Source organism: Falco cherrug, chromosome 6 (genome assembly GCF_023634085.1).
Source record: "Falco cherrug isolate bFalChe1 chromosome 6, bFalChe1.pri, whole genome shotgun sequence".
Taxonomy (NCBI): domain Eukaryota; kingdom Metazoa; phylum Chordata; class Aves; order Falconiformes; family Falconidae; genus Falco; species Falco cherrug.
Window position 1 is genome coordinate 55,960,888 of NC_073702.1, and position 27,708 is coordinate 55,988,595.

Genomic DNA, 27,708 nt, shown 5'->3' on the forward strand with positions numbered 1-27,708 from the left:
CGTTTATTCACAATGATTTCAACGGGACTGCTCAGATAAATCAGAGCCTTTCTGGCATCTTACAGCTCTTCCTCTCTTTAAAGCAAAGGAATTGCCTAAAGACACTCCATTGTCCAGCTGCATCTTGCTACCTGCCAAACTATTTTTTACATATTACTTGACTAAGTTAGTAAATGCCAGAACTTGTTCACTGAACCATTCTCCTCTTCTCTCTGTGTGTGACACAGTCTTTACATGCACAATCCACAGAACTCCTGCCCTAGGCAGGGGCTGGACAGCATTCAGAAAACGAGGCAGCTCTTGGGTATTTTTATATTCTTTCTTCAAGCAATAAAGCCAGTCTTATTTACTCTACACGGTTGGAAAGTAGAATGACTGTTTATTCTCTTTTTAAAAATCCCACTGAAATAACAAAGAGCATGTATCTAAAAAAGCTTTAGGCACTCTAGCAATTACTATTACAAAGCAGTGCAAACTAATTCCTGAAACAAAACGTCTGTTCTCAGCCACTTACAATAGAGCATAAAAATATCTCTTCCCAGCTCTTCATCCTTCTGAGTACTCTGCTCCCAGCATATTTCAAAGCACTCAGTAACCACGTGATCCATGATGCTTGCCTGGTCACAAAATTTTGACTCTTTCAGCGACAGAGAAGGTTATGGGAACGTGTTTCTGCTCCAAACTATTCACTTTCTTTAGTGATGACAAGGGATCCAGCCTGCACACTCCTGCTCTGTAAGTACGGCCAAAGACAAAAAACTGAAGTAGGACCCCAGGCTACTTAGGGCTCCCTAAATCATAATCAGCAGAGATTAAATTTCACACCATGACCAAGGGACAGGGACAAGCACCACCACCACACCACCACCAGTGGAATGATGCTGTCAGCAAGAAAGTCAAGCACTTCAAACAATCTTCGATTGATTTTAAGATGCTTCAGCAACACTGCATTAGCCCAATTCTGAAGTAACAAAGACGACAGAAAATTTGCATCCAAAAGGAACAGGCTTTTTCCTATCTGGGCAGGAACAAGCAGGAAAGGATTACTATCAAATTACAACCTTCCCCCCTCCCCTACCTCGCAAAAAAAACCAACCAGGAACATTCTCTCATCACTTCTGGACTGAAAGCTTGGGTACCATCAGAAAACATATACCTTTACCAAGACAGACTGACATTTCCCCAGCAAACCGCTGATACCTCAGTCTTGTCTGCAGTAACGTTTATCTACTTTATTCTTAGACAGTCCTCAGGCTCTTCCAAACTCCCTCCCTTGCCTTGAGTGCTCAAGAATTATCTTACTACCAGAGGGCTTCTCAATGATTTCTCTCCAGTCTCAGTTGCCTTATTATCTCCACCTCAGTAGGAAACTGCAGCTAAACACACTTTCTTAAGGTGACAAATAAATCAGCGACAGAGCCAGAAGCCAATATGACACTTATTGATCCAGAAGTTGGACCTTCAAAGCAATTCTGGCTCGGAATTATTTTGGCCAGAATATTTCTAGGTACCAAACACTAATATCTCAAGGGGAACCCAAGCAAGTGACGAACAAAAAATGAATGGCCATCTGCCAAAGTTTTGGTTCCAGTGAGTTGTTCAGCACCGCACAGGAAGGCTGTGGTAGAAGCAAGTGCAGCACTAAGCTTTCCTGTGTGGGATTTACCTGCATTAATCGCAAAACTATTCCTTTTCCTTCCTGAAATCCTCTGGCCAGTTATTTATAAATCTAACAGCATCTACAGCAAATGACAAAGTAGATTTTGTGGCAAAATAGCATGTGATCACTTAAGTGAAGACTCTACCGTAACTACACATGAGGAAGCCCAATTAAAAATCCAAAGGCAAACCTAATTCTGGCATTTCTTGAATTTGGAGTTTTAGCAATTTTAACAGTGAAATTTCCTTTTTGGTCTTTCTTTTTCTAAACAAGCTAAAATCATTTTATGACAACGCAAACTTTTAACCAGAAATCTATGGCGATGAAGCACAGCATGAGCTAATGAACTTCATTAGACTGCAACAGAAGTTACTTCCATGTGGAAAAGACCAGGCCACTAGGTACACCTGCTGAGGCTCACATGTGGTCAGAGAACATCTATTCTGCCTTGCTTTCCCCTCCCTGTGCCACCTCTTACCAGCTTCCTTGAAGGGAATCTTAGCTTCTCTCTGGAATAATGCCTTCCCGGTGAAGGCAGTGATTTGACCAGTTCCCAGTTGCTGATGTTTCCCATGGACACTCTCAGGGACTCTCCCAAGAGAGAAATGCCTCTCCAGATACAAAGTGCAGCACATGCCACTGCGTGAGGACAGAAATAGCTCTGCACTAAAAAAGCACTGTACCTAGTTATTGCCTGAGACACTACTGGTATTTCTGACGTATAATCAGGTGAGAAAAAAAGTTGTTTTCAAAATGTTACTTATCTCAAGCAAGCTTGAACACAATTTCAAAAGGGGCAGGTGGACAGACGCACTTTATTGCTTGGAGTTGCTAGACCTATGCATCCAGCAACACTGTTACCTTCTGCACAACACAGCTGGAAATACAAAGCAACAGTGGCCATTATTCCACCATGCATATTCCACTGTTATAGCTGGTTTCCTATGATATTAGCTGCCCCACTTTATTTAAAGGTTAATTCCATCATCTTTTGTTTTGCTTTGTTGTTTTTTTCCATTCAAGCACAATTTGCAAGCTGAAAATAATGACCAAAATTCTGTCCATGCAGTATGTAACAGCTCACTTTCCAAACACAAGCACCAGAAAACTCATTACAGAGTACTTCTTAAACTTCTGTCACTGCATTAGGAAGTGACTGTAAATTATTACAGCTTTTCCAATTTAATGAGTACATTTAAATCGTGAAGTGATGGTGTTACTGTGTGCACTCAGCACAGATTAAAAAAAAAAAAGAAAAGGAAAAAAAGAAAAGTATTTCACATTTACATTCACACCATGCAGAGTAACTGGTAAGCACTGATGTTTTTCAGATGAGCATACATTACTCAGCCTGACACATGAAGGCATTCTGTAATTTGTAAACTATTTTAAACTCTACTGGAATTCAAGTTTTCTGTTTTATTTAAACATCTTGAAAGAACTAATATACAATGCTAAAATTTTTGTTCTCATTCTTTGGTGCATCATACTGTACAATTTTTAATTCTCCCTATTCCCTGTATAATTTGAAATCCTAGCATTTTCCAGAACCACTCACTATGTAGCTGTCACACAGCATGCTCAAAGCGGCTTTCAAGGAGTATTGACTATTTTCTGACTATTGTTGCTGAAGAGTTTCAATAAAATCTGTATGAGAATGTATTTCCACAGCCTTCTCCAACTACAGGTGACAAAAATCTAACAATTACACTGCCCAAAATCATAGGGAAAGAACGCTTTCAGCTTTTTACCAATGTGGGAACAGATGCAGACGTAAGAGACCATGGCATGGCTGAGCAGACAGGCTTGGTATCTGACCCGGCTCCCTTGCTTTGATTGGACTGGGAAGTCAGTGCCCTCTGGCGCAGCCCATCTCGGTAAAGTCTGGCAGGCATGAAACTGCCCATAGGACTTTGTAACAAAAAGAAATTACACAATTTCCTATTTCTGACTTAGTTGTTCTTCTATATCATAAAGAAAGTTAAATCTAAGCAATAATAAGAAAATACTGAGAAAATTTTACACTACTTAGAATAGTTTTCTTACCAGCTTTTATTCATAGAGGAACTTATATTCAGAAAAATGAAGTGGTTCTTGAAAAGAATGGTTGCTCAGATATACTTGCCTGATAATCTGAGGAGGCTGGATATTAATATAGCACACAAGAAAAGAGATTTCTTAAGCATGTCTCTGTGTGTGTGTGTATATATATATATATATATAAATAAGTATGAAACTTCACCATGCAAGCAGTAAGGAGAAGCAAATGCCATCTGACTTACATGACTAAAAATAAGGACTTCAAGTAGGTAACTCCCAAAAAGTCTATATTAAAAAGCAGCATTTCAACATTTTGGTATATGCTTAACTCAAAGAATGCTCATACAATACAGTTTAACAAATCTGAGTGTTCAAAGAAAATCTTCCCCAATATTTTATTAAGAGAAATGACTAAATGTGAGAATGTAAGCAATACATTGTCTGCAATGAATAGTTCAGCTATTGCTTATTATTTATTACAAAAAAACAGGAACTCCAATCTATTACCAAGCTGTAAAAACAGAATCTTTGAATTTGTGCAGCTTGCTGCTAGAGGGTTTTCAGTGGATTTTTCAATTGCATTTCAATGTATATACATGGCAATGGTTTGGTATCTTTAGTGGAACAAGTCTATTATAATTTTTGAAAGATACATGCAAGCTTACAAGAAGTAACTGTTATGGTAATGCCATTTTCATTTTCTTCTTCTTTCAGGAGAGAGTATCAAAACAGTTCAGGTAAACCATCCACATTAACCCTATTCTGAGAATTTGACAAAAAGTGTAACATATCATGATCACATTTACAGTTTCAAGGGATTAGTCACCCTTTTGACCATTTAGAAGCAGCCCTGAAAAATGAATTGTTACAATTACCTTGAAAGCTTAAAAATCCTTACTATTCTAATAGGTCAAATTTTTTGGTATCGATACAAGCACCTAGACTTTCACTGAGTCTTGATGCTCCCTGGTCCAGTGATCTCCTCAGGCCAATTCTGCCTTGTTAGATAATATTCTTCCTTCAGTCAGTGTTAGAATGGCTCCATTCAATTTCATCCAGTAACACCTTGCTTTTGCGTTTAAAAAACCCCAAAAAAACAATAAACAAAAACAAAACCAGAATGAGCTGTCTGGCCAATTCTCTCTTTATCTTCCATCACTCTGGACACATTATCATCGCAGCTCTGACTGTGTCTTCCCTAATGCCTGGACCAAAAAAAAAGAATATCTGTCCAAAAACCAAGTACCTGTCTGTTTCTAAATAAAAATAATAATTAAAAAAAAAAAAACCCACAAACAAAAAAACAACCAAAGAGCAACCTTAAAATGAAGCTCATGCTTTCCTGAACAGGTCATAGTTAAGAATCTTCTTACGTGATTTCTCAAAGTTACCCTCCACTGCACCTCCCACTCCCCTCCTCTGCTTTGTATGGAACCTTTCCCATTCCTCTACTAATTAATGATCCAACCTTTGCTTTGGTTTTGTTTCTTTTGACATAGGGTAACCAGAACTGAACAAAGCATGTACCAGTGATTTATATGAGATTATTATATTTTCTGTATTGTTCCCTTTTGTATTTCTCTGACATTTCAATATTATGTTTGCCTTTCACACAATGTTGCTTATTAAAATAAAAAGGAATTTGAAAAGCCTGAACTGAAAGAAACAAAAGAACGAAAAAAATACAGAACTGGTCAGGGATGTGGAGGCTGATGATACAGGCTTGGCAGCAGCGACCATGAGATTTCAGTGAAGTCTGAAATCCTGAAAGAAGCAAAAGCAAGTACTGAAACAGCAGCACTGGCCTTCAGGAATGGAAGATTTTGGCTTGTTCACAGATCTGCTTGGCAGGATCATACGGGAGACTGCTTTAAAGGGCAAATAGGCCCAGGAAATCTGGATATATCTCCAGGGACTTCACACCAGGCAAGTAACGCATGCAAATCTGCAAGAAGTTAAGTAAATGTGGACGAAAGCCAACATGAACGAACTAGGGACTCCTGACTTTGTCCAAATGGAAAAAGAGGTAAGCAGAAGGTTAAACAGGGGAAACATTATACAGAGAAGGTATATAGTGATATCGCTGCGGTGTACAATGATGGAAGTGGGAAACCCAAAGCTCAGCTGCAGAAGAAACCAGCAAAGGCAACAAGAAAGGCTTCTCTATGTGTAGAAGCAGCAAAAGTAAATCACATTGGAGGGAGTGGCTGATAAAACTGAAGGGCTATGTTGCTATTCAGAAAGACCTTGACATGCTGAAAAAATGGCTAACAAGATCTCATGAAGGTCTACAACCAAAAGCATGCACAAAGCCCTGCACCTGGGACAGAACAGCTGCATGCACTAGTACAGCCTGGGGGCAGACTATTTGAAAGCAACTTTGCAGAAGATGCCCTGTGAGTTGAACATGAGTCAGCAATGTGCCTGGGCAGCAAAGGCAGCCGTGAGCACCCAGGGCTGCTTTAGCAAGAGCGTAGCCAGTGAGTCGAGGGAACTGATTATTCACTGATTATTCGCCTCTGTTTAATTCTGATGAGACTATATACGGACCACTGTGTCCAGCATAAGAAAGACACTGACATACTGAAGCAGGTCCAGTGGATGGCCACTAAAACAAAGAGGGACTGTAGCAAATGACATGCAAGGAGAAGCTGAGCAAACTTGTTTGCTTGCTCTCAACAGAGGAGAGATTTTACTGCTGTCTTCCAGTAGTTAATGGGAGGATAGAGAGGGGATGGAGCCAGGTTCTCCTCAGCTGTGCACAGTGAAAGGACTAAAGACAACATGCACAAGCTGCAAAAGGGGAAATTCCAACAAAGTATCTATAAAAAGAAAAAAATCACTATGAGGGTGGTCAAATGTTGGAACAGGCTGCCCAGAGAGATTGTGGTATCTCCAACCCTGGAGACAACTAAATCCGTACTGGACTTGGCCCTGAGCAACCTCAGTCAAGTTGGCCTGAGGTGCTCCGAGGTGGTGCTCTGAGGTCTGTTCTAAAGAAAATTATTCTGTGATTCTATTCTATGGTTGTGTGATTTACAAAAAACAACACAAAAACACACTCACAACATGAATTTCAAACACTTTTTGACTCTTCAACAACAGAAATTGTTGCACAGGCACAACAGTATATGAAGTTCTTTTAAAAAACATATTTTCTTGTGAGATTCTTTTTAAAACATAAACTATGAGAAAACCTCATCAATGTTAGTCTAAATGGAATGATATGAAAATATTGACTAAAATCAACAGGAAATAGGTGCAAGGAAGTCTCTAATATTGAAACTGTATTTTTAGCTAATACAACATAAGACATCTTCTGACAACACATTAAAAAGTATCACATAAATTTTTTAAAAATATATATTTTGAAAACAAAATTGTTATCATTTACTTCAGTAAATACCACCAGTGTGACAAATGTAATTAGAAGTACTGTTCTGCTATCATTCAAATTTCTAAACTATACCAAGCTCAGATGCACTCACTTTATTCATTTTTCTAGGCACCCACATGACAAAAGCATAGCAAAAATAAACTATTTTTAGAAATAAAAAGAACTAAGAATATGAGACTGTCAGAGTCAATGACAGTATAAAGATTCTTAATGATACAGTAATATAATGCTCTAAGTGGACTGTATTTTCACACTTTTCTTTTGGATTTTGTGCACTTGATTACTTCTGTCTATATAGTGAGGCTGTGCTAATTTATGCCTTCCTACAGGGATGACGGCTGTCTGTGCCAGCACCAGAAACTGAATCAAGAAACTCCAGAGCTAAAAGGTAACAGGCTACATTAACTCAAGAGCTGCGATTCATGTTTTATTCATAAAAGCAGATACCTACATACCAGCTTGTGAAATGCATTCTTTTGCCATTTAACGTTTTTATTTCGCTTATTAAAAAAATTATGTATCTTACCTTTAGGTCACTTCCTGGCAAAGTACCTATGCCATCCTTCCAGTCCATAGCACTAAATACATCAAACTCTTGACCATTTCCACTAGAAGCAGATTCATTCATGATGCATGTACTAAAAAAAAAAAAAAAATTAAAAAATAAAAAGATTTTATCTGAAAATGCTGTAAGTGGTTTAATGCTTTTATCGCTGGGCATTTCTTCAAATGTACTTCATAGATTAACATCCATGCTTCCCTCAGCACACTGGCAATGTGGACAACTGATGACAATGCTGGTAATATACACTAATGTAAGACAAGCAAGGCAAAACCTTTTGAAAATCTTAAAGAAATAATACTTGTTTTACACATGAGGAGGCTATTAACAAGGCTGCACTGCAAAGAAATTAAAAACTTCAAACTGCAAAGAAACTGACATGGGGAAAACACCTCAAGTACACCTAGGAAAAACATTTGTTCTGGGGAAGGCAAGACATGAGTGCATGCCTATAATAAATACATTAGGCACTGATTAATAGAACTGCTTTCCCTTAATATCAGATAACATGCTGATGTGAATGCTTCACCCAAGTTCAAATTAAAATTTCAAAATTAATTTGAAACTGTCTCATTTTCACCATCTGACTCAAGACACCCAAATATTCCTGGTCTGTTTCCATATGTTTTCACTAAATTTTTATTTGCATTTGTGAAATTTATTTACATGTAGGTTAGAACATATACACCAGAGAAAACTACTGCTTTGCAAGACTATTTTATTGGATCCCTCTGTTTCAGAACAGTGAAATGAGAGGAAAAGAATATTTATCTTCAGAAATAGTGGATTTGAACACCCTCTTCTGTGATGAGTTTAACCCAAATAATTTGCACAAGCAAGAGAGGTATATAAGACCTGCCACTGACCCTGAGCTTTGGCCCACCACTTGTCATTGCCACAAAGATGGCACCAGTTGCACTGACCTGCAGATGTTTCTCACAGCCAGTTGTGACTACCACCAACTTCTTCCTTTCTACTTCTTACAAACCCAGCGATCTTTAAAACTGTGGCCTAGTTTATTATTTGTTCAATGTAAAATCTGACTCATTCATTTTCTTTCTGAAGAACCACTGCGTTATGCTTAGCAGCTGAAATAATATGCAGTAAAATTAGCACTGTCTTTGGTTTGTGAACTATTAGCAAAAGCTCACCCCTTTTCAAATTTACACTTTCTGAACTTTTTTAACAAACACTTTCCAAGTCTCATACACCGTCTGCAGACTGCAAACTTTTGCTGCAAGTATCAGTAATTGAAATTCAAATGGGTAGAGAGATTCCTCAGTGCTTGACCTTGTTTTCTAAAATCTAATTTCTAAGTGAGGTCCCACTCCCAAAATCAGCAAATATCTATTAATACTCTCTGGAAATTTGGAATTTTCACAAAAAAGAATGAGTGGTATTTGTTCACTCACAGATAACAGAAAAAGATGCAAACCAAGCAGAACTCAGGTTGTCGTGAAGCTTTTTACCGAAAGTTTGAGAAGAAAAATGCTTAGCTAGTTGTCTGACGTGAAAAATAATCAAATTTACATTTTTTTCATCAAAAAAATCTAAGAATCACTGTAACACCACCACTACAGACAGATACTGCTTTGGGTTTGGGTCTACAATGTGGACTCCCTTGTATTTCTCTTTGGGTTCCTCTTTTCTTTCCTCCTCAACTCTTTAAAACCCTGAGCAACACCTTACTCCAGAAGTACTTTCACTACACAGTATCAGGCTAACAGGAGCTGGACGTCAGTCAGTAACCACTGCCTGAAGTGAAAGTTTCTGCATTCCCCTTCATTTCATACGATGGGTAGGGTTCACAGAAGGGGCTTTGAGAAAACTTCATGTATTTCACATGACAAGTTTGAAGTAAGAAAAACCACATGATTCAATGGGTCTTCTCCATCTCTAATTTCATTAGTTCTCTATGAGAAAGTATTGAAAACCATACTGTTAATGCACAAAAACTCGTATGTCAATAAATCTAAATTAATTCAGTGCAAATGGATAAATTCTCCAAAGCCACAGAGCTTATCTTTTAAAATCACTCCCAGGCAAAATCCACCACCTCACCTCAGGGCACCTCCTGCAATACAACTTGGATGATCTCTGTTTGATCCAAGAGCACAGTACATCGCAGAGCTCAAGCCCACCAAGCATCCAGCTTCCACACCACAGCAGACCAACTCAAGCAGGCTTCCACCAAACTGAGCTGCAGCACAATGGCACGGGCCTTCTCTCAAGAACACAAAACCCAAGTTGCTAAGGAGTAGCTGAGAAATTGGATCTATCCAGAAACCCATGAAATTTTAAGGACCTGAAACATGCTGGTTGAAGCACACTGGCATAACGAGCCCGCTGCTATTAGCCTGGCTAATCAAAGGCAAAGCTGTGTCTGCATTAACTGAAGTTTCTAAGTAATCTTAAACCACCACCCTACTTAGAGGACATTTCACTCAGCCCTCTTATAAAAAACATGTTCCAACCATTTCTGCAGAAGGCATGACAGAAGATGGGAAGAGACTTGGGAGGCTGTGGTGAAATGTTTCCTCGCAGCGGCTGCTGTCCCATGGAGCAAGGCGCAGTGGACAGCTGCTCCAGCAGATGCTGGCATCTCTGATAGTGCCACTCTCATTATAGACAGTTTTTAACAGAAACAGTTGGGGAAAAAATGACATGGAGGAAAAAAAAAAAACTTAAGAGCCTATCCTACTCAGGCAAGATGTAAACTGTAAAAGTTAAAAAAAAAATTGTTAACAGAAATGTTCAGGGTGTATTTCTCAGAAGAAAACATACAGATTTTAATTTAGTTACACCTAACAGAGTTTCCTCAAGTAACAATCTGTAATAATGATACATTCTACTGTTTGATAAGGTATTAATTGTTGTTTTCCTTTTAAAATTAACTCAGCATCAAAGGCATGATCTGTACATTCCCATTCTGCAGGCTACAGAAGTGTTCCTGGTAGGGATAAAAAGGTCACAGGGCAATGCAGATAGAAATGAATTTACCAAAAGGAATTACGTTTAACAAAATATCTGTTTCCAGCTTTGCTGAGTTTGAACACATCAAAGATAGGGCTATATCCCTCTACTAATGATAATAAGGAGGGAGATGGAGACCAATTAAATTGTTACAGCAATGAGGTACTAAAAAAGGATTAAATCATCGCAATATATATATCTAAATCACAGAACAAAGAAAACTACAGAATGCCTTATCTGCTCATTTTCATTTTCGTTTCTAAAGCTCTGATGTAGTTCTCTGAACTAGTATAACTCCATCCATAATGATTTCATTAACTATCATTCCTGTTGCTATGCTTCCAGAACAGTAGTAAAAATACTAGATGAATAAGGGGCAAAGTAACTGCAGTACTCTCCTTATGCCTGCCACATTCTGAATGCCATCCGATGTGACGGAAAGGACATGACAGTAACAACTTGGAATAGTCATCTTCCAAAAGCATCTCCAAAATCCACTATTAAGGATGTAGCTGTATCTCAGTCTTTACAGCCATAAGCTATAACATTTATAGAGGAGTGTGCTGCATGTTAATACTTCAACATTAACTTTTAGACATATATAATAAATTCATTAGAATAAGCAAGCATATAAAATAAGATTAGACACATCCTTTAGAAAGACCTTCATTTTTACCAACTGGCTCAACAATAAATGAGTATCTCACAGAGGAGATACTTAATAACAGCACTAAAAATGAGATCGTTTCATCTGGCAAAAGACTCTCTAAAGATGTAAAGCAAAGAAACAGGAGAGAATACGCCAATTAAACTTACAAGTAGTTTTTGAAGTAATTATAGGGTTACGTACTGAATATGTCAAAAAGTAATAATACAATTCTTTCTTTCAGTCACTGCTTTAAAAAACTACCTGACGTCTACTCAAATTTTGCAAATCTAAAATGCCACCTGTGAAATGTCCGTATTTCTAGCCAGCAGGGCCAACTCAACACCAGGTCACCAGTCTTTTCTTTGTGTTATTTTAACTTTTTAGGACTTCTGTAGCCACAAAGACAGGACAGACTAACAGATTTGCCCCACGCTGGTCCTCTCCCCAGCCGACAGCTCCTCCTGCAAAGAGAAGCAAAACTGGGCATGTGAAGCCAGAGGAGGTCTCAGCAAGTGGCACCAAGGAGGATGATGATAAGGTGATGTCCTTATGGAGCCAAGCCATGGACCCTCTTCCCCACAGGGCTGCATGAAACCAGTGCTGATGGATGTTCACAAAAGCAACAGATGCGGTTTTTGTCTTAATACCATAGACGGGTATTTTGGGCATCTCCAAGTAGGAGGCTGCTTGGTATAGCACCCATGGGCGACAGGGACATATTTTCCCTCCCCACACAATAAATCCGGAAAATAAATCAGGAAGTGGATCAGATGGGGACAATTCTGTACCAGAGCTGCAAATACACTAGCTTCTAGGCACCAGGATCCTGACAAGTGGATACTCACCTTCAGCTCTACTGAACATGTAAGAATGTGAATACTACCAGGGCTGACTTGTTACACCACCAGAACCAGAGGAGCAGAATTACCCCTCGCAATGTAAGCTCCCTCTATTTCGTACGGATTTTGTATTAAGCTAGCTTCATAATGACAGCAAAAGCAGAGCCAAACTGACTGTAAACCCACTGGGGTGAGTCCTGCTTTTCTCCTTGCAGTCCTTTCTTTGAGCTGGGTACACCTCACACTTGTCTCTTTCTCACCCTTCATCTTTTGCACCTGATTCTTCACTTAAAGAAAAACAACCACAACAAGAACAGTGCAGGAAACAGTAAAATGCTTTGAGGCTATCCACCACATTTCAATATGTGCTTTGTTTTGTATCCATTTCATGATTCAATTATTTTAATGTTTCATTAAAAGAAGTATCTGCAGATCACACATTTCCTTCAAAACCTCATTTTTTGCTGTTTAGGAATTACTTCATGTAGTTCCTGCCATGTTTCTAGTCCATGTGCTGAAGAGTTGTTCAAGTAAATTTCTCTATTTTGCCTGTTGCTCATACAGTTTAAAATAACTTACTTGTAATAAAGATGAGATATATAGCTTATACATGTGTTCACAAAGGAACCACGGCTTAAAATTCTTTGCCATTCTTGACACTTGTAACAGAAAATGGACCAGATTTCCTACTGATGATGTCCCTTTAGCATTATTTCCTCTTATTTTATGTGGCTACTCTTCTGTCTGCGAGATCCTCCAGGGATACTGTGTATGTTTGTTCCTCCTTCCCAATACTTCAGCTTAAAACTTCTTTCTCACAGAAAGAATCTGGCCACATACACATTACAAAATGCTGTGGACCCTGAGTCTGCACCAGTGCTAAAGGAGGTTCACGCTGTCCTTGCTTGAGTCTGGTCCTTGTCAGTGAGCTAACACAAGTACTGCCATACCATTGCTAGAAACTGGGTAACACAGTTGCACGCAGCATTTATCTACCACCACATTTTCAAATATCCACAGAACACTGTAACAACAATAGTTACCCAATACCAAAGCTACACCATATTCTAATTAAACTTACCAATAACAACTTTTGGTTGTTTTTTTTACCTCACGCTGAAGAAGTATTTCCTCCGCAACGCTTTCATGACTCCTTTATTTCTGTTACTGTCTGTGCAGCCCTGAGTGGAGATTTAACCTACTCAGATAGTAAGACCTGAGTACAACTCTGAAATCCTGTGGCTTAATTTCTCTTAATTCCTTGAACCAGGCACAGAAAGTTACAGAAAACTGCATTTGTTTATCTGTGCCTCCATCCCTTCCCTGTGCAGACACCTCTGAGAACTGTGACGCACCAAATCTTCACGCCGAGTATCACCTGACTTATTTCAAATTGTTATTTCCTTCCCCGAGTTAATTCAATACACATCTGAACACTCCTTTTGTCTGACTCACGCCCTCCTCTTCTGCCAGTTCTCAGCAGCTTCCATGAGCTCTGCTGTCCTTATACAATTAATTCACCTTCTTCTAGCTCCTAAATGTGCTCAGCAGGTTACTGCATTTACAGTTTCCCTTCTCTCCAATTCATGAAGAGCTCGTATCTCCCATTGTGATGAGCGGTCCTACTACTGGAGGACTAATAAGCCACCACTACAGAGATGCTATCGCTTTCTTCGGTAAGCCCCGTGCCAGGTAATCTCACTGGTTCCTCACACCCATCACTCACCATCCACCACCCTACCGAAGAGCACTATTAAAAAACTCATGAGTAAATGGAATAGCCCACAAAAAGTCAACCATCTTACTTTATAGAACAGGTGTTGCCCTGTGAAACTAACAAGTCAAGAGGAAAAGGACTTGCCACATAATCATTTTCCTTAGTTATTAGAACTTTCGAAGGCAGCACTCTAGAAAAATTCATTAAACTGAAGGTGAAACGCACCACTGCAACAAAAAACGGAGTTCACTGCAATTGCCCAAGTGACAACAAAACCCAAGATCACTGCTTCAGCCACCTTCATTAGAGCACCAGTTCACGAGAAGCCCAACTGGACCATAAAGCCACTGAAGTCACATCTGGAAAAATCCAGCACCCAGCACACCCCAACTGAAGCAGGGTGGTGTTACTGCCTTCAGCCGCTAGTTTCAGGGAGTTTCTCTCTTAGAGATGTTCATCATACAAACTTCTGGGAACGTGGTAACTTCCTTGGTGAAATGTACTGGTTTTCTGAACAGCTTTTATATTCCCATTACAAAAACTGGGTTACGATCCCGAACACGGACTATTTCCTAAAACGATGCACGCCAAAGTTTTTCCATCACAAGTTTCATTGATGCTCATCACCTGGTATCTAGCACAGAGCGAGCATCCATTCGCGAGCGGAAACAACCAGCAGAAACGGTCGGCCCTGGGCCACCCGACTCTATGAGGGAAACCAAAAAGAAACCCAGAACAGCACAAAACCGAAAACACAACTCGCGGTTCCATTTGCGCTTCCGCTGCAAGGCTGGCACACGCCACGCCGTTAGGCACAGGTAATCAGAAGAAAGGGAGGAGGCTGCGACCCTCACCGCCCGCCGGCTGCCGCATCTCCCCGGGCCTCCCTCCCACGCAGCGCCTGCTCCCCGGGGCTCACACCGCGCGCCCGGGTGGGACAAGTGACACGGCCGCGGGGCGCGCCCCCCGCCGCTCCCCGCGCAGCCCGTGAGCCCGGCCCACCCGCGGCGGCCCCCGGCGCCGCTGGGCCCCGGCCGCGGCCGCCCCGGAGCCGGCCCTCCCGCCCGCACGGCGCGGCGGAGCGGCGCGGCAGCCGGAACGCGGCGGCGAGGCCCGGCGGGCGCGGCCGCCGCTCCCTGGCGCCGGCAGCCCGCGGCCTACCGCCAGAGGTCCCTCCTTGGCCAGTTTTGCGGCGTGTTTTTGCTGCACTTGAAACTTTATGGAGAAAACCCGGGCTCAGGTCCGCGTCTTCCCCGGGCTCGGGCAGAACCACCGAGACAAAAGCGCCCGCCCGCCCGTCCCGGCCGGCTCCTCGGGGGGAGCGCTCGGGGAAAGTGCTTCTCAAGTTGCTCCGTTTCTTTCCCGAATTTGGCTTTTTTTTCTTTCCCCCACGCCCCGGGCAATTCAGTCGAGCGGGAGGAGAGTGCCCCCCGGCCCCGGCGTGGGGGCGGCGGCGGGGGCGAGCGCGGTGCGGGCGGGGGTGGGAGAGGAACTGGGTGTTAAGTGTTCCTGAGGAAGTTGCACAACGAGAGAGGGACTCCGCTTGTTTACCGGGTCCTTTGGTTTTTTTTCCTCCCGCCCCCCCTCCAACCCCCACCCCTACCCCACCCTCCCCGAGACCGGGATCCGGGAAAAGGAGGCTGTCTCCGCGTGGAAAGGAAAAAAAAAAATAAAAAGCGTAAAAAAAAAAAAGAAGAGAAACGTTACCTTCTCCTCCCTCCTCCCCTCCCCCAGCGCGGAGGAGGAGGAGGAGGAGAGGGGCGAGTTCTTTTTTTTCTAGGGGGCTGCGGGGGTTTGCTCCCCGGCCGCTCGCAGCCGATCCCCGGGCATCCCTCGGCGGCGGAGTCACCCCTTCCCGCGGGAGGGGCCGGCACACGCCGCCTCCCCGGAGAGCTCGCCCCTGCCCGGCCCGCAGCCTCCAGCGCCCGGCCCCGCGCAGCAACTTTTTCTCTCACGCTCTCGTGTGCGCCCGCTCCGACGGGGAGGGGGGAAAAAACATGGGGGTGGGGAACGGGCTCCGCTGCGGCCCCGACGCGGCGCCCCGCGCCCCGGGCGCTACAGCCCCGGCGGCCTCTCCCCGGCCCCGGCCAGGGGCGGGCGGCCGCTCCGCGGGAGCGCCTTCCCGTCGTCCGCCGCTCCCCCCACCCTCCCAAAATCGCTTTCCGCCTCCCGCCGCCGAAAAAACACCGCCTCGCACACGTTAGCGAGAACAAGTGTGCCTGTATCCTGTTGTTGCATGCACCGGCTGCGGAGACGGGGAGAGACGGGCGTGTGCGCGGGGGCCGCTCCCCCACCCCGGCCGCACTTCAGGCGCGAGCGCGCAACTTAACAGAAAAGCCGTGACCTAGTCCCTGCCCCTGCCCCCCCATCCTCGGCAAAATACGCACTCACGTGTATGTGCACTCACATACACCGCCGGCACGCCGGGGCCGGCCTCCGGCAGCCCCCCGGGCCAGCCCGCGCAGCCGGCGGCGGTGACAGGCGCCGGCCCCCGCCGCCGCACGCAGCCCGGAGCGGGCAGGGGCCGTTCCCCCGCCGCCTCACATGTCTGCCGCAGCGAGCGCGGCGCACGCACCGCACAGAGGCAGGAACTGAGCACTCGAGCGAAAGACTTTTTTTTTTTTCCGCCTCTTTAAAAAAAAAAATTGCTTCAAGCTTTTTTTTTTTTTGTATGTGTATGTGTGTGCAAACTTTCCCCAAAATGGCGGAAATTGGGAGATGATTATATTTTAAATATCTCTCGCACACAATCACACAAAGTGCAGGAGCGACGGAAAATACAAACTCTCTCCGCTGCGCGCTGAAGAGGCCTTCGCACACGGGGAGCCACGGCACATTCAACCGGTATATCCCGGCGGCCGCCACCTCTCGCCGCTTCCGACCAAAAAAGCCGGGGCTTTTTCACACCCCTCTCGGCTGCGCATTGCCCCCTGGCAGCCCGCACTTCTCCCCGTCCTTCAGCCTGTGTGAACAAAGAGCCGGGGCTGGGGAGGGGGGGCTCCGGTGGCAGCGAGCCCCCTCCCTCCCCTCCGCTCGCTCCCCGCCCGGCGCTCACACGCACACGCACACCCATGCACCCCCCCGCCGCCCCGCCGCTGCACCCGCATCACATTGTTCCCAACGGCGCGGCGGTGCCCCGTAAGTGTCATTAAATGGAGCCAACTGACAAGCTCATTGGTGGGGCAAGTCTGCAAAATGTCTCTCCCCTTCCCTTCCCCCTCCCTTCGGAACCCCCTCCCCCCCAAAAAAGCCCCCCCCCAAACACATTTCCACAGCTCCCTCCCCCGTGTGTGTGTATATATATCTATATGTACATACACATACGTGCGTGCGTGCCTGTGTATGTATATAAATATACAGCGCATATATATATATATATACACACATGTACTCCTTTCATGTGTTTGGGAAGAGAAAAAGAAATACCAGGCACCTCTCTCTTTCTTTTGTTCCTCTTTCACACTCGTACACTTATGATTTAGTGAGATCCCCGGTGCCCCAGCCGCTCCCCAGCCACTTGACGAGTCACTTGCCCACTTTCCCCGGCATTAACTTCCATCCTTTCTGCTCGAGGTGGTGGGGGAGAAGCCCCCCTCCCCTTCCCCAGATACGTTTCGTAAGGGAGGGAGGGGAGGTGCGTCTCTCCCTTTATCTCTCGCGCTCTCTCTAACTTTCATCCTCACCTAGGGGGAAAATTAAAACCCGTCACCAGCCTTTGCCATTGCAGCTCCCTAAACGGCTTGCGGATCAGATCGGAACCCGCCGCTCCTTACCCCCCCAAATTCTCTCTCTTTCTCCGTCTCTCGAGTAGTCCTGACAAATATGGTCCAGGGCTGCGGGCACCAGTGAGCATGCGCCCGCGGAGCCAGGGCTGGGGAAAGGGGAAACTGCCGCCGCCGCCGCCGCCGCCGTCGCCGCCGCCGCCGCCGCGGCTGCTCTTCCTCCCTCGCCCGCGCTGCCGCTGCGCCCCAGCCGCCGGCAGCGGCAGCCGGCACCCGGCGGCGGCACCCGGCGCCCTTACCGAAAACAGCCGCCAGCCGCGGCTCCGGCGGAGGTGCATCGTCCCCCACGACTGACTGCCGACGCCGGAGGAATAATAAGGAGACTTGTGCAGCAGCCGCGCGCTATTTTGGGCGCTTTCAAAAAGAATGCCTCGCACTTCTCGGGCCCGGGGGGGGCGTCTGGTCCCCGGCGGTCCCGCCAGGTGCCGGTGAGGCTGGGCGGTGGGCGCCGGCAGGCCGGGGAGAGCCTGCCCGCGGCTCTCGGCCCCCATCCTCGACATAAACCAGACCCGGGGCAGAGGCAGGACGGTTCCGCACCGGGGAGAAGTGCGGGAGCTGCGGGAGCGGGGCGGGCAGCCGCTCCGCAGCCTCCCCGGCGGGGGCACCGGCACCGGGAGGGGGCGAGGCCGGGCAGCGCGGAGCCGGGTCCCCCGCGCCCCAGCAGCGTGGAGGTGTGCCCTGTGACCGGCCTCGTTTCCCCGAAACCTGGCCGGCGTACCGGCTCGGGGTGGTTTCGGACGGGCCACCTGCCTCGCCACCCTTGCCCTGTATTCGTAAAGAAAAAAGCGTTTATTTCCCGTCCCTTGTTCAGGGAACAGCAGAAACTGAAAGGCCCATCTCAGCTGGTGGGGTTGGCCAGGGTGGACCTCCTTCACCTACCGGGAGGTCTGCTATGCATAAAAGCATTAAGCAAAACAGACCCACAAGAGGCCTAACCAGACTGGGGAAGAGGGAGGATGGAGGTTTGCAATCACTTCAAAAAATGTGTGTGTATGTGTGTGTGTGTATATATATATATATATATAAAATGTATGTTTTGTGTGTGTGTGTGTATATATATATGCAGGCAAAGTATAAAACAACACAGAACATAACCTTAATTATACTCATCCTAAATGTTCAGACCATAGATTATCTCCCTGAGTGACTCTGTCCTTGAGGCAAAAAAATGGGCAAAATGAATTTTGAATTTTTGATAGTTTGGCATATTATTGTATATCTCTTAAAATAACCCCCAAATGTCAGTATATCTTTAGTTAATCCCATTAATGAACAATGTGTTGCTTTCTCTTGGTTTTATATATGCTCCCTTTTAAAGGTACAGTGACAGCTTTGGCCCAAATTACTTGAATAGAAATACTAATAAATATCCCAGAATAGATACAAGTCTTAAATATCAATAGAAGTAAAAACATGGCAAAAATGCTCACCTACAAAGTCAGAATAACTAATAAAATGGTTTATACAAGACCAAATGCAACCTTTTTGCTATTATGGATACACACTGTATTACAGTAGTATCCCAATGATGGGCAGAGGTGGTTCTTCTCAGACAGGACTTCCCAGGCTCAGCTTCTGTGCAGCAGCATACGTACTTTAGAACGTGCATTAAAATATTTAAGAATCAGGCTTGACAACTCTCGTCCCTTAAAATATGCCCATGCTCAACCAATTTAGACATGACTTTACTTAGACTTTTACCATACTATCTTGAGATATTCTCATTTATTTAAATTAATTTATCTCACAGCAATAAAATGGGGCTCACACCTAAGTGTTTACAGGAGCGGTGCCTAAGCACAATACATGGTAGCCTACGAAGAGCATTTCTCACGCCCCTTCAGCTCAAACGGCATTGCATATAGGCTGCCGTTTTCATCAATGAACATATGTTCATTAGAAACTAATTACAGAAAACAGTATTAACCTAATTGTAATAATTAGTGATAACATACATTTAAACTCTTCTAAAACACAGATGCAAAAAATAGTAAAGGATGAGAAAATTCCTACTTCCCACCACTTAGTTGAAGAAATTCATGTGTTAGAAACAAAGAATAAACTATGACTGAAGTCATTCAGTGCTTTTCTGAAAATTATTTCCCCACGTTATTGAAATGTTTTTATGCAGATAGTTGCCAAATAACTAGATTATTCTATTGTAGCATTAAGTTAGCTGGGCTTTGCAGAAGGCACTTAAAGAATGATACAATTTGGTACTATTTAAAACTCTTTAGGACACTTGACCTATACTAGTTATTTCTCCAGATGACACCGAGGTTTTGGGGGAGGGTGTACCATACCCTGTTATGAAAAGGGGTTTCTAAGAGTACAAATGGTGAGTTGTCTGCAGTTATTTTATTTACACTTAAGAGACTTTGTCCCTTTTCCTTTGAAAATCTTAAAAGGAAACACAGAACTTCAAAAACCCTGTTATATTCTAATCCATCTAATCTGCTTGCAGAAGTCATAGGAGACTTACAGAAAATGACAACACAGGTGGAAAAGCTCCTTGAAGGATATATATTGGAAGTCAGAACTGAAACCGAGTGTATGAATCAGCGCATAGCTGCTTTATTGGATCAGTAGTTTCCAATGGATAGCTCTTTGATTAAAGTAAAAGGACCTGGGAAATTAATAAAGGTACCTTCTGTTCTCTGTCTTCTCTTCGATCCTTGCCCTAATCATATTGCGGCAGCTCGTGATGTATAATAAACACATTATTTTGTCGATATAGAATTATTGAGTAAAAATAGATTAAACATTATTTAAATACGCTCTGTAAACATTAGTTCTGTTGCCATTTTTTTTAACACTAGACTTCCATATGTATTCCAAAGACAGAGAATTTCAAACACTTGTTTTCTATATGTAAGTATGGCGTTTAATATGATTTTGGCAGTATGTTTAATGACAGATTTTGGGGTATCTAAATTTGGTCTCTCTCTGAGTATTCTTGTAGCTCATTGAATAGGTGTTTGTGCTGTAGCCAAATACTGATTATTTTTCAAAGAGCATGCGCATGAACATCCATGTACATGGTTTCCAAATCCCAAATCTTGAATACCATTTAAGGTGGTGAATGGAAACAAATGTAAATTAGCAATTCAGTTTGTATATTGGGTTTATACTGTTATGTGATGTAGTGATTCCTCAGCATATATCCAAACATCAACTGAAAAAAAGAGGATCAGTATTTACATTTTACCGGATTACTTGGCACTTCTGGGGTCTTGATTTCTGCAATACAGACTGAAATGCCTTAAAGATGGCCTTATTTCTCAAAAGGGCCTGCATGTGACATTTTATCACCCTTCTTCTAGCAATCAGTGTAGCTCTTTGTGTGACCTTTCTCACCAGTAACAATCGCCAGTCCGCCGCGTGATTCTTCCCCAAGCCAAACCAGGAGGACAGGAAAGAGGGCTTGAGGGCAATCACTAGCAAAAAAATGTTGCACATGTTACTATATAAAACTCTAAGCCAGGAAAATACAAGTGTAAAAGCTTTAAGAAATTAGGGATGACGAGAGATGGTGTATGTGCCTGTCTTGCAAGAAAGAAAAATTGCAGCCCATGGTGTTTCCAGCTCCCCTCAACAGTGCTGGCTCCCTCTCCAGGGAATTTAATGTCCCTGCAGATGGGAAAAAATAACAACTGACTCATTATCAATAGAATCGACTGGTTTTTGCCACTAATAGCAGAATAATTATCAAAGTTGATTAGAATGCCACACTAAACTGGAGAACCAGTAATAGTTCCTAGCTTTCAAATCTGAGTGTGTACCCTGGCGACATCCCAACTCCATACTAGAGTGAAACTCAGGTACGCAAGAGTCATTTTTTCCAGAAGGGAAACCTGAGTGTCAGTACTTGAAATAAACAGCAGTGTTTTCCAGCCAGGTTTCAGCCCAATATGCACCTGGATGCACCTTAGGCGCAGCCTTGGAGAGCTTGTTTCTGGAGAAAGGAGTTTTGGGGCATTGTAAAGTATGTGTTTCAAAGATTTCATCAAAGTTACAAGACTTACAAAGATTTCCAGAGGTGGTCTTCATCCTGAAGAAATTCAAAGGCAGATAGAGAAGTTATGGAATTGTCAGTGCAGAAGTGAATCTAGAGCAATATTGCCTATGAAAAGTTTGGGAAGCACTGGACCAGAATAATGAGGTGTAAAAGCAGAAAAAGCCATTTGTAAGAGTGGCTCAAATGCAAATTAGGACCTCTGTTGGGAATATTGATGAGAACTCTCAAGCCAGGAGAAGACTGACGTTAGAAGCTTGGACATGTGTGTTGGCCATATGGGAAGGGCTCGGAGGACTGGCTAAATCTTGAATCAGTTGAAGGAAGTAAGAGAGGGCACCATTCCGAGTGGTAGGGAGGAGGGGTACAAAGGTTACAGCAGAGAGTGTGCGATCTGGAATGGGTGACAGGCCACAAGAAATCGGTAAGAATAAATGTCCTGTGGGAGGGGAAAGCTGGGGAGTAGTAAAAGAGAGACTTAACACAGAGGGGGACAAGTGGTGTGGAAAGGGGCAGACAGAGCGTGGCAGGGCAAGGAAGGAAAGGGGGAAGAAGGGAGGGGACCTGCATCAGGAAAAGCTGGAACAGCAAAAGATTTGTAGTCTTTAAAATGGAGTTTACTAGATGAAGTTTGAAGGGGTAGTCGTGAGCAATATCTTGATTATGGGTGGAGAAGAGGGTAACCGCCACAGGGCTCTTTTTGACACAGAGCTCTGCTCCTGCATGGTCCTTTCTAAGGTGTGTGGGAACACCCTGCGTATAAGCACCGTTATCATTTCCCTTAGCAAAAGGCTTTGGCTCCAGCTGTGCATAAGATTACAACAGCCTTGCAGCAGAGCATGACATTGGAAAGCCCATTCAAGCTGGATACTCCAGACCTGTCACCCAAAAGCTGGTAGTCACTCTGAGAGCTAAGACTGTATTGTTAAGTATGCACAAAGAAGGCAAGTTGATGAGGCAGCACAGGAACAAACATTACTTTTGGGAACAGAAGCTGAGTGAGAAAGGGTTGCACCCTGCACTCCTTATGTGGAAGATAATTCTGTTGAAATAGGCAACAAATGAAGGGGTTATTTTAATAACTGTTGGTAGGATTTCTAGATCTAAAACTGTTGCTGAAAAATATCTGGAAGTGAATAAATAGCTCATCCTGTGGGTCTGATTGGATGGCAAAGCCTGGCAGTGTGGGGAAAAGAAGGGGAAATCCCATCCAAGGTCCTTAAGACACAATGGCAGGGTAAGAACTTGCTCTCACTGGAGAGCAACAGAACAGTTTTTAGAGCAACGTGTCAGACTTAGTGACTCACAACCACATGTGCATGTTCCAAGCAATATATAAATTGGTCCAGCAATGGATGAAGAGGAAAGAATCCCAAATATTGCTTGTACTAGGCATAAGAGCAGATGACTCAAAGTGTGCCTGTAGACTCCTCCTTATTTTCAGTGATTTTTATCTAATAGTGTGTTCCAGCAATAAACCCCTTTGCTTAATAAAGGTATCAATGATGAAAGACAAACTGCATATAACAGGCAATACATGCTTGATGTATGGGGCGTAATGCACAGGTTTACGCTGAGCAGATTTCTCCTTGAAGTGGCTGATGCACAAGCCTGACGCCAATGGTTAAAGGCAGCAGAAGGAATACAGAAATGCAGCTAGGCTGTCGCAAACATCGAACAGTCCTTTTCTGGACACTGATAAGAGGTTTTCCTTACCTGAGAATTCAGAGTTAGGACTGCAGCAGAACAGGTATCAGCTAGGCCTACCAAATGTGACTGCAATTAAAGCAACAGACAAAGCATCTCCTGTTCACTGTTAGGCCCAACATCCCCTGTAGAACAACAAAAAGCGCGTCCTTTATGACATTTTCCCACGTGATGTCATGTCACGTGGGTATGCAGCAATAGCATTTCCCTCTTTAACAAGCAACAGAGAATATTAATGGGGCCAGTTTCTGAGACCAACAACAAATGGCTTATTCAGAATCAGAGAAATTTAGATTGCATTGTCACAGATCCTGAGACATCAGGCTTTGTGGGGTCAACTCTTACAGTTTCTAGGCTGGAATAGTGGGCATTGTGACTATATACCTGCTATCATGAATTGATACATGTAAATGTAAATAGTGGCTTCGGCAAGTAAAAGGGAGGTTTTGTTCTGGAATTTTAAGCTATGTGCTAACCCCTCATGCTAGGAAATCAATCTGCCAAAATTCATTTATTGTCTAGAAAATAAGGATTGTCATGAACTAAGATTCTTAGAAAAATAATCATGCACAATAATAAGAGGTGGGAGTACCTGCTTGCTATAGATTTCAAGGTTCAACAAACACATTTTAATGGAGAACTCAGTCTCCTGGCTACCACAACAAAGCAGGCAGGATATTCTTTTTGCTTTGAGTACAGAACTGTATACGTTAGTAGTCTGTGCAGGCTGATGCCTATTCATGGAAGAATCTACTTATGTTGGCTTACATTTACAGTTTCCCACAACATGATTTGATTTCAGTATCCAGTGATAACCGAACTGATGCATGCTTTTAAGTTTTCAAGAGGAACTGAACTTCAGAAAAGGTACTTTTACTGAAACTAGTTCATTTTCACATGTTCCGAGGCAAGCTTCCCATAACACTTTACATCAAGTCCTCCTAGCTTCTCAGCCCCCAGGGAATTCTTTGCAAACCAAAACTCCTCTGAGGCTTAAATTTTAGAAAGGAGATAATGTGGCATGGGAACATGAACCATATAATCATTATAATCATTATAGTACTCTACTGGGAAGTATATCTACCCTATTTTACCTAACCTCCAAACATTTAAACTGGAAAAATTAAGTTAAAACTGAAGGATTTTTAGATTTGTAGTGCACAAGTACTGCATCTGGGGGGTTTGGCAAGTTCCCAGGGAACATATAAAACTTGTAAGTATCCAAGAAAGCACAGAAGAACTTTGAGATCTTTGGCTAAATATTGATGATGGACTTTTCTGGCTCCAAAGAGAGTGTCTTCCCTTCTCACCACTCATCTGGCCAGCATGGATATAACTAGTAATTTCATAAATATTTGATCACCTTGAAAGCACCATGCATATTCTTCACTGCTCACAGAAGTAATCACAGTGATGATGAAGTGTAACGGTACTGTTAGTGCACAAAGCTCACCTAGGGGCGATTCTTAACAGCCAACTTCTGGCATCTCTCTCACATGCTAAGTTTAGAGCTAAGGCTTTCTATAAAGTCAATGGAGTGAAGAATGTTCCTTAGAGTGGGATTCAAACATATACATTATGAGTTTATTGCTTTTAATTAACTATACCGTGAATTCAGATATATGCCTAGTATTATAGACTGCGTGAATATCTGAATTGCAATTCTCAGTCCAGAAACTTTTGTCAAAAACTGTCTCCTACATGGTGATGATGATGACGATCTCTTTCCATTCATAATGTTTCTGACTTCAGCTGTCTTGGATGAGATAGCTTTGAGCATCAATCCAATGAAAAAGAGATACTACCTAAATATATTTGCATAAGCAAGAAGAGAATATACCATATATATATATATATATTTTTTTTTTTTTATGTTAAAATACTTAATCTTTTGGCAAGTAAAAGGGTTGCTTTTTTCTATGGAATGTAAGCCAAGTTTCAGCTGGGAACAAATAATTGAGTTATATAAGCACACATAAAAATAGACTGACCCACATCTATAACAACAGGATCACATTATAATAAAATGGTATTTGTTGTACAATTTCCTGAAGGCAGAAAGTACCTATATAAATGGACTTATATAAAGAAAGCCATGTAATATTTGGTCTATATTAGGCAGCCATGGAGCTCTGCAATAAGATGGTTTACATGTCTGTGAGCCAAAACATGAACAGTTTGTCTTCCTGGTGCAATGCTATTCTGCAGGGAAGATGAGTATCACGATCTGCATTTGTGTGAGAAGTTTGATGTGAGGTGACATGGTCTAAGAAGAAGAAGCTGCATACAAACAATATTAAGTAAAATGAATATTTTTTATATTTTATTTCTGGAATAGGCCACAGTACTGTTTGTTTACGTTACTACAACTGATCAGAATAGGGCTCTAGTGAGCACAGTTCTGCACACATCAGGGAATCTGCAGCTGCAGATTTGAATAGGATAGGAAACATTATATAAACTTACTGCACATGCTGCTTCTCCTGCTGTAATAGCTAATATGTCAAGACATGCTTATAGAAACAGACATATGCATATGTGCATCCCAGACAAGGTAGGTGCTCAGCTGGAATTCAAACCAATGTGTATTTACAGCTACTGTCACCACCCCTCTCTTGCACAGCTTGCAGATTCACAACCTGCCACAGTATACTCCAAATAATTTAAGTTGTAGTTCTCTTCAGAGCTAAAAGCTGAAAGTATAACATGGTAATTGTGAATATTTAATACTTCACAAGACTCACAAACTAGCTTTACCAAGCAGTGTCTGTTCCTAAACCAACAGACTACGTGCAATAAGAGCACCTTTCTTTATAGCTACCATTACCGGTGCTCAAGGCCAGCTTCCAAATCCTTAAAGCTTAGTTAACTCAGAATTAGTTTTCCTCACAGTACAAGCATGATGTACTCCAAAGTAATGAATATTTCCATGCCAATTTTTATTTTGAATTCTTAATTGTATTGTCTATGACATATTTTTTTAAAATGTGGCAAGAATTCTTTCATAGCAGAGACTCCATAGTGTTCTAATAGGTGAAAAATAAATGGTGGTAGAAGGCAAGCATGGAAAATTTCAGCCTAAAATATTTCTTCAAGTCACAAATGACTGAAAATAGGGTATTAGAACAAAACCCATTTCTAACCTTGTTGCATTTGCCTCCCTTTAACTCTGCTATAGACTTTGTAATAATTGGGGGGTGGTGGTGTTTCTGCAGCATAGATCTGGTTGCTTAACCAGTAAGTTATAAATCTAATTGATCAAGTACAACATAGAAAGGGCAAAAACCGCTGAGTATTTTTTTACACTGGTTAGCCTCTCTGCCTTAACACAGCTGTAAAAGTAACCACCTGAGGCAAACTTAGGCTCCAGTTGCTACCCAAGCTTAGCTGAAAGATAGCTCCTTCTCAGCGTGCATTGACTTAAATGTATTTCAGCTGACTCTGTCAATAAGAGCAAAAACTAAGCATTTTCCATGGTATAGAGCCCGGTTCTTTGAAGAAGAATCAAGACTACAAGGCCATCTTGCACTGGTTATTGAAGAACCATCACAATAATTTTTTCTTTCTTCTATTCCAATGTGGACCAAATTATAAAAGACATCTACAGCATAAATTTGCAGCAGATCAACACAGTAGAATATGTAGTAGATCAAATCTGCATAATAACTGATGATTTCTTCAGCTAGCACTTATGATCAGATAGTCCCTATATCCCGGGAAATCATGCCAATGTTTCAGGTGCTTAGGGGGTCAGATAGCAATGCTGATGTTTTGAAATAAGGGCAACACTATAGAAAAGAGGGCACTGATCCCTCAGCGTAACTGCCTTATTCTCTGTGTATTCATATGAGATTGCAACAGCATGGTCATTATTTATGATTTTGAAATGAGACAAAATAAAAAATTAGAAGATAAAATGTACTTCTAAACCTGCTCAGTGACTGATTATCCAAAACCCCACAGAAATCAATAGGACATTAACTTCCTGTGGGAACTGGGCTCACAAACCTTTAGACCATTTCAAAAATTGTGCCCGTATCTAAAAACAATCTAATATTTCTGCAGCCAAAACCTCATAGGTTTAGTGGATCATGTGTTTATACATTGGAACTTAAGGATGTGAAAATACCTCTAACATTATGAATGTTAAGAAAAAAAAATAATTCATTGTTTTACATATGCCTGACATCAGGAAAGAAAGACTGATCTATGTGACCAAAAGCAAGCTATGTAAATTGAAGCAACTAAACAAAGTGACAGTAGTAATTATATCAATTTGAGTGTAGCCCTCTCTACAGACCGTGGTGAGCAGTAGAGATTCATCTGATCTTCTGTACATCTTTCCTACTGGACTCAATGGCTTTGTG

The 27,708-nt window shown here is 42.7% G+C and overlaps 1 protein-coding gene across 11 annotated transcripts in view; it reads right to left on the bottom strand.

Moving 5' to 3' along the window:
• L3MBTL3 (L3MBTL histone methyl-lysine binding protein 3) overlaps nt 1-17,686 on the bottom strand; it is an 84,318-nt gene extending 66,632 nt beyond the window's left edge. The window contains exons 1-2 of one of the 11 annotated variants that reach the window (XM_055713731.1): nt 17,611-17,686; nt 7,624-7,735 (exon numbers count right to left, since the gene is read on the bottom strand). In XM_055713731.1, coding sequence (XP_055569706.1) covers nt 7,624-7,725 — 102 coding nt within the window. In that variant the 5' untranslated portion in view covers nt 7,726-7,735; nt 17,611-17,686. Of the gene's footprint in view, nt 1-7,623; nt 7,736-13,201; nt 14,414-14,464; nt 14,672-14,691; nt 14,907-14,998; nt 15,357-15,544; nt 16,038-16,228; nt 16,413-17,520; nt 17,540-17,610 lie in introns of those variants that run through there. The other 10 variants (XM_055713735.1, XM_055713738.1, XM_005432845.3 and 7 more) reach the window with 10 other exon arrangements.
• Nucleotides 17,687-27,708: the final 10,022 nt, after the last annotated feature.